We start from the raw sequence: 13,001 nt of genomic DNA, 5'->3' as shown, positions 1-13,001 counted from the left end.
TATAGGCTTCCTTCTTTTCACTCTGTCAATTAGATTATTATTGTGGAGTAACTACAATGTTGTTGATCCAACCTTAGTTTTGACCTATCGCTACCATTAAACCTTTTAGTGACCTGGTGTATTGATACACCACCCAAAGTGTAATGAATAACTTCACCATGCTCAAAAGGATATTCAGTGTCTGCTTTTTTCTACCGATAGACACCCTTCTTTGCGAGGCATTGGAAAACCTCCTTGGTCTTTGTGGTTGGACCTGTGTTTGAAATTCACTGCTCAACTGAGGGACCTTACATGTACTTGTATGTGTGAGGTACAGATATGAGTGTAGTCATTAAAAAAAAAACATGTTAAACACTATTGCACACAGAGTGAGTCCATCACTCATTATGTGATTAAAAACATTTTTTTAAACCCTAAACTTATTTAGGCTTGCCATAACAAAGGGGTTGAATACTTATTGACTCAAGACATGAATACTTATTGACTCAAGACATTTCAGCTTTTTCATTTTTAATCAATTTGTAAACATTTCAAAAAACATAATTCCACTTTGACATTATGGGGTATTGTGTGTAGGCCAGTGACAAGTAATCTAAATATAATACGGTTTAAATTTAGACTGTAGCACAACAAAATGTGGAAAAAGTCAGAGTGTGAATACTTTCTGAAGGCACTGTATATGAAATGTACTTATTAGACTGTTAGAATGTTGCTGTCAAAATGTCTCAAAGTGGGGTCCATCCAGGTCTGGCTTTTTTTTAGTGTTAAAGTGCACATTGACCTTTAGCTGGGAAGCATCCCTTGGAGAGGTTGAATAAGTTCGCTCTAGGAGCAACCCTGGGAGAGATACGTTCATCTCAGGAAATGGTCAATGTGAACACTGACTGCTGGGTCCATACCAGTGAAAAGCTCTGTAAATGATGTGCAGTGTGTGTGTGGGCAGTGTGTGTAGTGTGTGTGAATGTGTGTGCATGTTCATGGTGTCACTGGTTGTTCTGTGTCACAGTTTGCTACTGTATATTGACCTCCTTTATTGCTCTAAGTCCTCCCAGCATCATCGAGTAGACACTGTTCAATATCATAACATAGATCACCTCTAGGGAAAGAACAGATTGCTCTTTTGCTCTTACAGATTTATTTACGTCAATCATTTTATAAAAAGCATTTATTTCAAAGTTTTTCGCTTCTTAGATAGAAGCACATAATAAAGCAACAGTACAATGTTCATAAAATATAAGGGTGATGCTGTAGCATTTTCTTACACGTTGAAATACTGATATCTGCATATGTACTAAAATAAGAACATTTTACAAATAGGTACCATAAATTCGACATAGAAATTAGGCATTATTCACTACGACAGGACAGATTGCTATTTTCTCAACGAGGGAGAAAAACATACGCAAAAACAAATAAAATAAAAAATGAAGAGAAAAAAATCAAAAAAATCATAGTAATCATAACATAATTAAAAAATAAAAAAAGATTTACAAGAACCAATAGGCGCAAGTTTGATCCTCAAGAGACATATTTGCACATTGTACTGTACATACGTTATATGGACTTCAGCTTGCTTTAGGATATACTTTTCAAGTTGCAAAAAATGCACTGTGATGCAAGAAAGTCCATTACTTAAGGCGATTTTTGAGCTCACAGGTCTTTCCTTGTGATTGATCATTGGTGAGATTGGGCTGAAAGGGGGGGATCTTTCTCTGGATTTGTGAAAAAACTCTGTCTCTGTTTTTGTTGAATCCATCTTCCTCAGGAAGAGGGAGGTGCTACAGGAGCGACCAGTCTCAGTTTGCTGTTACTGTTTTCTCATAGGTTTTTCATTGATATAAGGCAACAATTTTCTCTTCTCCTTTGTGAGCTCATTCACAGTATCAACAATTACATGTCTCTCTGTGACCCACATTCCAACCCCAAACCGTAGTAACCTACAAAATGACTAAAAAAGTGAAATACCAAGTGTTATTTGATCTCTCACCACAAACATTAAGCATGTCTTCATTTTTCATACACACCAGTACATCCCACAGAGGTGATTTTTTTATTTTTGTTTAGTTTTTCCGTTTTTTATCTTTCTTTCTCTCTCGCTCTTGTCTCCAACTCCTCAATACCATCTGTCCTTCCTTACCAAACATCCCCAACAGGTATCTAGTATACTGCAAGTATACTTTACACGTACAAATAACAAAGTTTACTATAAATAAAAATGCTTGTGGTATACTTATAGTAAACTTCAAGCACCACACAGTCAGTGGAGGGTTGGAGAAAGGGCGCAAGGAGATGGTCGGGGAAATGGGTGAACGTTAAGAGTTGTCATCGGCGGAGTCTTTGGTGCCGTAAAGGTCGGCCAGCTTCTTGAAGCGCGGGCCCCAGCTTTGGAGGTAGTCGTAGTCTAGGTCTGAATCTGTGGTCACCGATTCCAGGGAGCTGAGGGATCCAGCGATGGAGCCCCGGCCCTCATAGCCATAGATCTGGATGGAGTCATAGGGAGGGGCCGTGGGGTCGCTGTCCGCGTCGTTAATGCGGGTCTTGATGAAATCATCCACGTCCACAGTGTTGGCCACGGGGTGCCCGCCAGGCCTCATCGGGTACTGGAGCTCAGGCTTGATGTCCTTACGGGGTAGGAAGCCGTTGGCACCGTCAGGGTTCTGTAGTGTAGCAATGTCGAAGGCCTCTGTGTCCTCCTCTCCACCGCCTTCATCATCATAGGTGATGATGTTCTCACGGATGTCTTCCTCCTCGAAGACGATGAGTGGCTCCTTCTTCTGACGACGCAGTGCCACAAACAGCACCACGATCGCTGCCATGAGAAACATATCAAATCAGCCAATCATGCAGAACCTCTAGCTCTTACAGCTCTTAAATACCTTTAGCATATCAAATTCCCTAATTAGCCAAGCTTTGATAGATGTGGAAAATAAATCAGAGCTGCACATAATTTGGATTAGAAGTGCAAAAATATACAGTATGTTGAATTACAGGTGGTATGAATCTGTCAACATTTTTAAACAGTGTTAATTGCAAGTTAAATAATCAATTGAGCCTGTGTACATAATCAAAACGCACACTATTAATATTCTGTCAAGCATCTGCCCATAAATACTTAACAGTATTCTGAAAACATTAAGGATAAGCACCACTCAAGATGGTATAAAATATCAAACATGAGTTAAATATTAGATCAACAACAGATTGAATGCATGTTGATGTTTTCTTTGGCGCTGATGCTCACCCAGGAGAATGACGATACAGGCGAGTATGGCGATGAGAGCTCCGGTGCTGAGGCCTGCAGGCAGGATGTAAGGCTCCACGTTGCAGGACAGGATGGTGTCCTTACTGTCACAGCTGCACACTCGAATGGTCAGCGTGTTGGTGCTGCTCATGGGAGGGATGCCGTTGTCGTTGATCTCAATGGGAAGGAAGTAGACATCCTGGGTCATCCGGCTGAAGCCCCTCCGGGTCACATATATGCTGGCTGTGCTGTCTGTGGTGAACAAGAGGGGAGCAGAAGTAGAATAAGTACAGAGTAAAGAGGGTCCTTCAAAATTGGCTCCCCTGAGGGGGGGACGACGACATCTTATAGAGACATACCCCAAGAGACTTGCAGCTGTAATTGTTACAAAAGGTGGCTCTACAAAGTATTGACTTTGAGGGGGTGAATAATTATGCACGCTCAAGTTTTCTAATTTGTTGTTTGTTTCACAATAAAACATATTTTGCATCTTCAAAGTAGTAGACATGTTGTGTAAATCAAATGATACAAACCCCCCCCAAAAAATATTAATTTTAATTCCAGGTTGTAAGGCAACAGAATAGGAAAAATGCCAAGGGGTGTGAATACTTTTGCAAGCCACTGTATTCCAGGTACAGACTGTACAAACTGCTTAACACGATCATAGTTATAACCGAAGAGTTTTACTTAGCCAACGAGTTCATAAGGCAGACGTATAGCTGCGGGGAGGAGAAGCAATGAGCTGTGATTTTCCAGATATTACATTATTGTAATATTGTGAACATTTATTAGCTTTTAGAAGTGCAATCAAAGCTCTAGTGGAGGTAGCTGTATTGGTTTTACTTGGGGCTGGGTGAGGGTGGAAGCATGCCAAGTGCACTCTCCTGACTCCGTGCAAGGTCGCACTCAGAACAGAGATGGAGTGAGTTCATTTAGGTGCTTGTGGCTTAGTCATTTTCCCTCCCTCTCTCACAGCGGTGTCCTCAGCCCACTATAGCTTTTTCAGAAAAGGTTTCTCATGGCAAAAACTATTGTGCGTGCATACAGAACAGAAGGGTGAAAGGGCTCTATGAATCCTGCGCTATTCATTATAGGTCGACCTCATAGGTTATCATTGCCTTGGTAGAGTATCTCCTGAGGGTGGAAGTAGAACACAGTCTAAAGCCATGAGAACTTAAATAACTATAATATATAACTATAATATATATACAAGGTAACATGGCTGAAAGAAGCACGTCATAAGAAGCCGCTTTCAAGGAACATTTTCTTCATAAAATGATACTTATTAAGTGTTCATACATCTGCAGTTTTGAGAGTGCAAGAAAAAAACTAAATAGCCCTCGCTGTCTCAGACAGACACCGCTAACTCTGAAAATCCAGAGAAAATCCATTGATAAATGTAGATTGGAAAGCTATCCATTTGAAAGGAGGCTTTTGGCTCCAGATAAACCCAACAAATCAGAGTGGCTGTAATCTTTTCTGCACATATTGTGTTTTTTTTGAAAATACTGTTGAAAAGCACTCATTTTGACTCCCCCCCCCCCCCCCCCCAAGCTTTCTTAGTGTCCAACAAGCTTTCTCTACCCTTAACCTTGTTCGGGACACCTCCAAAACAAAGGTAATCTGGTTTGGGAAGAAGAATGCCCTTCTTCCCACAGGTGTTATCACTACCTCTGAGGGTTTAGAGCTTGAGGTAGTCACCTCATACAAGTACTTGGGAGTATGGCTAGACGGTGCACTGTCCATCTCTCAGCAAATATCAAAGCTCTAGGCTAAAGTTAAATCTAGACTTAGTTTCCTCTATCGTAATTGCTCCTCTTTCAACCCAGGTGCCAAACAAACCCTGATTCAGATGACCATCCTACCTACGCTAGATTACAGAGATATGATTTATAGATCGGCAGGTAAGGGTGCTCTTGAGCGGCTAGATGTTCTTTACCATTCGGCCATCAGATTTGCCACCAATGCTCCTTGTAGGACACATCACTGCACTCTATACTCCTCTATAAACTGGTCATCTCTGTATCCCCGTCGCAAGACCCACTGGTTGATGCTTATTTATAAAACCCTCTTAGGCCTCACTCCCCCCTATGTGAGATATCTACTGCAGCCCTCATCCTCCACATACAACACCCTTTCTGACATTCACATTCTGTTAAAGGTTTCCCAAAGCACACACATCCCTGGGTCGCTCCTCTTTTCAGTTCGCTGCAGCTGGCGACTGGAACGAGCTGCAACAAATGCTCAAACTGGACAGTTTTATCTCAATTTCTTCATTCAAAGACACTCTTACTGACAGTTGTGGTGGCTTTGCATGATGCATTGTTGTCTCTACTTTCTTGCCCTCTGTGCTGTTGTCTGTGCACAATAATGTTTGTACCATGTTTTGTGCTGCTACCATGTTGCGTTGCTACGATGTTGTTGTAGACCGTCGTTGTAAATAACAATTTGTTCTTAATTAACTGACTTGCCTAGTTAAATAAATGAATGAAAGCAGATCAAAGCTTGCAACAGTTTGATAGGACTTTATCTGGGGAATTTTATTTTTTTAAATGATCCCATTAAACTGCAATTAACACCTTCATTCCCCCTCATTCATTCTCCTCCATCACAGAAGCAGATATGCTTGGAAGTGGCTTGTGACCACGGCACGGTCGGGAAGAGTATTAAAGAGATGGCTGACGATGAAAAAAAGAGCTTAAGTTTATAGAATGAAAATATTGATGGATGCATGTCATTAAGAGAAGTGTCATGTAATTGCTTGTTCAAAGATGGCAATGCTGACTGAACTACTCGCAGCAGCTGTTGAATGTCTCCGTCGTAGTTATTGCAATAGCTTTGTCACATGGTCCTGAGCAATCTCTATGGATATAAGCAAGTCTAATCAAGCATTTTTATGGAGTCAACACTCTGTGATTAACTTTTGCTTCTCATTATCTTTAATCCGAGAGTTTATCAACAAGGTTGATGAATGCTATTCCCATGATGAGTAATTCTCCTCTGATGAGAGACGGCATCCTCTGGGGATAAATACCACTGTGCCTCATCTGTTGAAATGGAATGTAACAGGTACTCTTTCTGACCAGGATCGCCTAACCAGCCGCTCCATCACTGTGACTGGCAGACTGGAAAGGGCTTTGAGCTTAAGGACAGCTGGGATGAGTCACCAGCCAGGCAGGCCCCCAAACACGGCAGGCAGAAGGAAAGGTGCTCTCTCTCTCTCTCTCTCTCGCTCTCTCTCACTTCTCCACCCCTGGCTGATCAGACAGAGTGCGATGTAGGGATAACTAATGCAATCACAAGCTCCGCAAACTGATCCAGCAGGCTCAGTCTCCTACGCAGCAGTTCACCGATGTAGAGGCTAGGACGCCAGAGAGACACCCATGGTAATTAATAAGAGGGGAGCTCTATGGGATCTAGCTTCAAATCCAACTTCAGTCTACAAAGATCTGCTGAATCACTTCGGATGCATAAACAGTGCAAATGTAGAGAAACCTGATTTGATGTAAAGAAGGAAAAAGACCCAGAGTTGTTCTATCTCACTGACTGGAGTACTGGACCAAACAGAAGTCGCTCTTCTCGTTGATGGAAATAGAACGTTTGAGCCCACCCACCTCTGTTGTCTTTCAGGGAGAAGTTGTGGTTGTTGACAGCCTCTGGGGCGATGCTGAAGTGGAAGTACTGTCGGTGGGCCATCTCATCCTTGTCCACCGCACTGACTGTCTCTATGAGCTGAGTTGAACAACACACATAGGAGTTAGTACAGACCGAGTTCACCAAAACACTGAACATATTCAATATATTCACTATAATATAAATATATTTTTGCACATGGTGGTTACTAGTATGTATAAAGATCTGTCTTTTCTAAATGTGACTTGGGGAAAAGTACAATATACATTGTGAATGATTAGACTTACTTTGCCAGGGGAGGCATTTTCACACACAAGGATTTCGTTCTGTGTGGCAAACTCAGGGGCGTTGTCATTCATATCTTTGACTTTGATGTTGACACGTACTTTTGTATCTTGGTGATGTCCCCCTGTGCAGAATGACAAAAATGAATAACAAACAAGTTAGTGATTCAGTGCACATACATGGGATTTGCCTGGCTAGAAAACAAAACCAGCTCCCACTGCAAACACAATGAGAAGACAGCACAGTATGAACCTATTTATTGCATAAGAAATTATGTAGGTTGTTGAATGCTTGGAAATGATGCTGTCAGACAAGTGTCATGCATAATATAACAGAACTGCTTGATCTCTAAAGTTCCAGACAACATTTTTGATGCATCAAATTATCCCTGATAGGAGAGATGGAAATATTTGAGACAGATATACTTCAAAACCAGACATAATCATCTGGAGTAGAATCACACAGACAGAGAACAGCAACTTAAAGATGTTTATTTCTGATTTGGGGGGATGTGGATGTTTTGCAGTAGTCTCTAGCTACTCATTTCAGTTTTTGAAAGGCACTTTGTGGTAATCTTCTCTTAAAAACATCTTGAGGGGTGGCGACTCTAGGACCACATAAGAGCCGGGTGGGAACACAACAGTTCCTGGATTGGGAGGCATGACGTCTCTGATATTTCCAGCTACCCTCTAATTTGAAACCCGAGGTGGATATTGGAGGGTGGCGTACCAATCTCAGTGGCGCTGACAGAGATGTTGTGCCAGGGTAGTGTCTCCCGGTCCAGCGGTCTGGTGGTCTTGATGATGCCATCCTCCGGGCCGACACTGAAGAACTGCTCCACGTCCGTGTAGCGTGGAATCATGTACCTGCAGTGAACAGTAATGATAAGTAAACACGTATTCGATTAGGGCCTGGTTCCTTAGATAAATCAAAAGCCTAATTATCATTGTGCTGTAGGAATGCACGTTTGCATTATTTGGATGAATGTATTCAATGGAACAATGTTTATAGTTACAACAAAGAAACGGCATGTTTATTTAAATATTTGCTCCCGCAGAGTAGGAAATAATATAGGCTATTTCTTTTGTTTACTGATTGAGTAGGGCCCTGCACTATTTTATGTTGACAAGACGAGGCCTTTGAAACTGAAATCATCTACATATCAACATAACATTGGCAATTTAAAACAGAAAGGATGTAGTATAACACAATGGGTCTGGGTGGGGTTGACAGCGGCGCTAAAAACAAACACAAATGAGTAACAGAGAGAGTGACAGAGAGTGTTCCAAGTAGCCTACCTGACAGGGTTGTTGGCCACGTCTGTGTCTTTAGCGTGTACACGGCCCACCACGGTCCCATCGTGGGCATTCTCCTCCACCTCGAAGCTGTAGCTAGTTGCCAGGAAAGCAGGCGGCTCGTCTGCGTCCTCTACCATAACCTTAACCGTGGCTGTGTCTTTGTAGGGTCCCCAGGCGATGAAGCGGGGGTCCACATGTGTATTGGATGCCTCTACTCTCAGGGTGTATGCCCTCTTAGTCTCAAAGTCCACAGGCTGGGAAGAGGGAGCAGAGTGGATTTAGCAATAACACATTCAAACTATTTCATCATTAATATCTTGGGACAAAAATGAGAAGGTTGTCTAAACGTAATTCTTTCTATAATACAATTACTGCATCATAAAAAGTATTTACTGTAGCTGTACACTGCTATCTAGAACCTTAGAGGGTTCTTCAGTTGTCCCCATAGGAGAACCCTTCAAAGAACCCTTTTTGGTTGCAGGTAGAACCATTTTGGTTACAGGTAGAACCCTTTTAGGTTCTATGTAGAACCCTTTCTTCTGCAAAAGGGTTCTGCCTGGAACCAAAGAGGGTTCTACCTAGAACCAAAAATGTTTATCCTACCGGGACAGCCGAAGAACCTATTTGGGATGCCTTTTTTCTAAGAGGGTCAAATCAAATGTCAGTATGGAGTTGAGATGCTAGCTAGAGGGTGCTGTTGCAAAATAAGACAGTGGTTATGGTCAACGTCAGCATGAGACAACACCAAGACATTCTTTGCTCAGTCCTTCTACCTAAGATGACCCTTGTTTCAGTTTAATGCCTTATCTAAGTCATAGCCTCAAATCACCACCAGTTCATTTACTTGCAAGAAAATGGAAAGACACTCCCAAATCAATTATGCACAAACATAGTTAATGGCCATTTAGTGTGAACAACCCTTATCCCTCTACACCCTCCTACTGCTTTCACACATCTGCATGTTTTCTTATTACCCTGTCTCACATCACTCGCATAAATTACAGAGTGAGACTTTAAAGTACCGACCGGAGTTGAGGGGGCGCCATACCAGGATGCACACACACAAACAAACACACACTTTATCTCTCTCTCTCTGCCTGTGTGGTGATTGATGTGAAGTTGTTTTCCTATCTCAGTTTTTTTGTTCATCCTTCAGTATTTTATTTTGCAGGTCTTTAATGAAGCGGTCAGTGGTAGGAACAGCCATGACCCAGTTCTTTCCTTTAACAGGTTGGTGAATGTTCCTCACTGACATTGTCTCCTGAAGCTGTGGTCCCCTTGCTCTCTGTCTCACCCCCCCCCCCCCCCTTTATCTCTCTCTCTCTTCTCTTTCTCCCCCATCTCCATTTCTTTCTGTCTCCCTCCTCTCAACCCTCCCCCGTCTCGCTATCTCTCTCTCTCTCTGTTCTTTTATTTTGTCACTTAATAATTTGCTGCTGAAACTAATCAGCGATAGATAATATTCACAATAATGCCAGACTTCCTCTTAGCATTCAGCCTGCGCCTGGTAGCCCGCAGTTGAAACAGAATACTTGATTAAAACTCTGGCAATTCCGTCAGTCATTTCAACTTTAATTTTCAACATGTTTTGAAGAGCAAAAGGTGATGATTTCCCAAGAGGTGTATTGTGGAGGCATTATGTTATTGAGAAGAGCAGGGCTGCATCAAACTGATTGTTGTCGGCACACTGTATTGTCCCCCCCCTCCTCCACCTCCGCACACACCACACCCAGCCTAATCAGCAGACAGAATGGTCTCATTTGGGGACACTGGGTCCTGGAAATCGAGATAGCCAAACACTGTTAAGAATTACAACCCCCCCCCCCTCTACTCAGCGTCAAACCATTATTTCCCCTGATTCAATTCTTCCACTTTCCCCAGCTACAATTTCTATTATCCGACGTTCATAAGACTCCTTATTGTTGCACCTCTCTGTTATGGAAATGAGGGGGATATGCACTGAGCAGCGAAGTCTGATCCCACTTGGGTTCATCTGGCCATAGAGGAAGTTGTTTACATGCCCGTTTTCCACATTTCAATGGCCGCTGTCGTGGCTTACCTGGTATAATCCGCAGCCGTGATTAATAGAACAGTGCCATTTTTCAGCACGTAGACGACACACACTGGTACTCACACTCCACAGAACTGCCAAAATGACCCAGCTTGCGTAAACCCTTGAGAAGGCAAAGACCTTCCTCTCGGAGTTGTGTTATTTTTGGAGAGGAGTAGAGAGGACCGTGAGTGAGATTGCTGCTGATCTGAGTGTGAGGGAGCCTGTGCTGTGAAAGACAGTTGAGGGATTTTACATAATGAAGCACCACCAGGTGGCAATGCTCCGTCTAGGCTGCTGCTGCTGCTGCGTAGGGACTAGGGAGGGAAGCAGCGCCTCTCTCTCCCTCTCCCCTCTGGAGGGCCGGCTAAGCCTAACCATGGCAGGCAGCTCCAGGCGCAGTGGTGCCAGTGAGTACCTAGAGGCAGCCCAGGCACGGTGCAGTGCAGTGCAAGGCTGACCTCTCCAGGTCGGTAAATGTCGGCATAATCCCAGCCCCTGAGCACAGCAGAGCTGCAGCTCCACGCTAGCAGCCGACCCACAGTCGGACTGCCTAGATGAGATTCCTCTCCCAGAGAACCAGCCATGAAAGTCAATGCTCGTAATAAGAAACTGAAGCGGTGTCATTGCAATCACAGAGTGGAACGGTGAAAAATCACTCTCTCTCTCTCTCTCTCTCTCGCCACTGCTCAGTGTGTGCTTCAGTCTCACACTCTCTTTCTCCCCCTCTTTCTCTCTCTACCACACACAAATTGCATATAGCCAGCTTTACACATTCAAACACGCACAGACACACACAGGTGTGTCAAGAAATGTCAAGAATTGAGGCTAGCATTTTAGTCCTCAGAACGTTAGTGAAAGGGCAGTAGCAAAAAAGGCGATTCAATGCAGACGACCCTATACACTGTCTCACAACATTCCCTTCATTCCTCCACAATGTTTGTGGAATAGTAAATCGCCTTCACTCCATTTTCACCTTTCTCAGTTTGATGACACCCTCGCGGGTGTCAGTGTCGGTGGTAATCTCAAACACAGTCATCCCATCGCCCTCGATGAAACGATATGACACAAGTCCATTCTCGCCCAGGTCTGGATCTTTAGCCTTCAGACGGCCCACCTCCTCACCCGAAACCTTGTCCTCTGAAACTGACATGGAGTATACACCTGTGGGGAGAAACAATAGAAACTGTTACAACTAAGAAAGTATCATTCACACTTGTAGTCACACGCCCGATGCCTGGTTTGACTTACTCCGAGGTACAGAATACCATTCACCCAACGTTGCACTACATTCATGTAATCTTGTTTTAAATAAGCCCCTGCCTTATCTTTGTCACTGTGGGAGCAGCTGTATATACAGGTGAAGTCGAAGTTTACATACATCGTAGCCAAATGCATTTAAACTCAGTTCTCTGACATTTATTCCTAGTAAAAATTCCCTGTCTTAGGTCAGTTAGGATCACCACTTTATTTTAAGTGAATGTGAACTGTCAGAATAATAGTAGAGAGAATGATTTATTTCAGCTTTTATTTCTTTCATCACATTCCCATTGGGTCAGAAGTTGACATACACTCAATTAGTATTTGGTAGCATTGAAATTAAATATTTTAACTTGGGTCAAACGTTTCGGGTAGCCTTCCACAAGCCTCCCACAATAAGATGGGTGAATTTTGTCCCATTCCTCCTGACAGAGCTGGCGTAACTGAGTCAGGTTTGTAGGCCTCCTTATTCACACATGCTTTTTCAGTTCTGCCCACAATTTTTTTATAGGATTGTCAGGGCTTTGTGATGGCCACTCCAATACCTTGACTTTGTTGTCCATAAGCCATTTTACCACAACTTTGGAAGTATGCTTGGTGTCATTGTCCATTTGGAAGACCCATTTGCAACCAAACTTTAACTTCCTAACTGATGTCTTGAGATGTTGCTTCAATATATCCACATAATTTTCTACCTCATGATGCCATCTATTTTGTGAAGTGCACCAGTCCCTACTGCAGCAAAGCACCCCCACAACATGATGCTGCCACCCTCGTGCTTCACGGTTGGGATGGTGTTCTTCGGCTTGCAAGCCCCCCCTTTTTCCTCCAAACATAACGATGGTCATTATGGCCAAACAGTTCTATTTTTTTTTTCATCAGACCAGAATTAGTTTGTTAACAAGGATAATTCTCCAAAAAGTACGATCTTTGTCCCCATGTGCAGTTGCAAACTGACTAGGCTGGCTTTTTTATGGCGGTTTTGGAGCAGTGGCTTCTTCCTTGCTGAGCGGCCTTTCAGGTTATGTCGATATAGGACTTGTTTTACTGTGGATATAGATCATTTTGTACCTGTTTCCTCCAGCATCTTCACAAGGTCCCTTGCTGTTGTTCTGGAATTGATTTGCACTTTTCGCACCAAAGTACGTTAATCTCTAGGAGACAGAACACATCTCCTTCCTGAGCAGTATGATGGCTGCATGGTCCCATGGTGTTTATACTTGCGTACTATTGT

General features: G+C 43.0%; 1 protein-coding gene across 1 annotated transcript in view; it reads right to left on the bottom strand.

Moving 5' to 3' along the window:
* Positions 1-497: 497 nt before the first annotated feature.
* cdh11 (cadherin 11, type 2, OB-cadherin (osteoblast)) overlaps positions 498-13,001 on the bottom strand; it is an 83,877-nt gene continuing 71,373 nt past the window's right edge. Inside the window, exons 6-12 of the mRNA XM_021585910.2 lie at positions 11,484-11,671; positions 8,458-8,711; positions 7,889-8,025; positions 7,162-7,283; positions 6,856-6,973; positions 3,242-3,493; positions 498-2,809 (exon numbers count right to left, since the gene is read on the bottom strand). Coding sequence (XP_021441585.1) covers positions 2,313-2,809; positions 3,242-3,493; positions 6,856-6,973; positions 7,162-7,283; positions 7,889-8,025; positions 8,458-8,711; positions 11,484-11,671 — 1,568 coding nt within the window. The 3' untranslated portion in view covers positions 498-2,312. The remainder of the gene's footprint in view (positions 2,810-3,241; positions 3,494-6,855; positions 6,974-7,161; positions 7,284-7,888; positions 8,026-8,457; positions 8,712-11,483; positions 11,672-13,001) is intronic.

This window comes from Oncorhynchus mykiss, chromosome 26 (genome assembly GCF_013265735.2).
Source record: "Oncorhynchus mykiss isolate Arlee chromosome 26, USDA_OmykA_1.1, whole genome shotgun sequence".
Lineage (NCBI taxonomy): Eukaryota > Metazoa > Chordata > Actinopteri > Salmoniformes > Salmonidae > Oncorhynchus > Oncorhynchus mykiss.
This window is presented reverse-complemented; position numbering and strand designations above follow the sequence as displayed.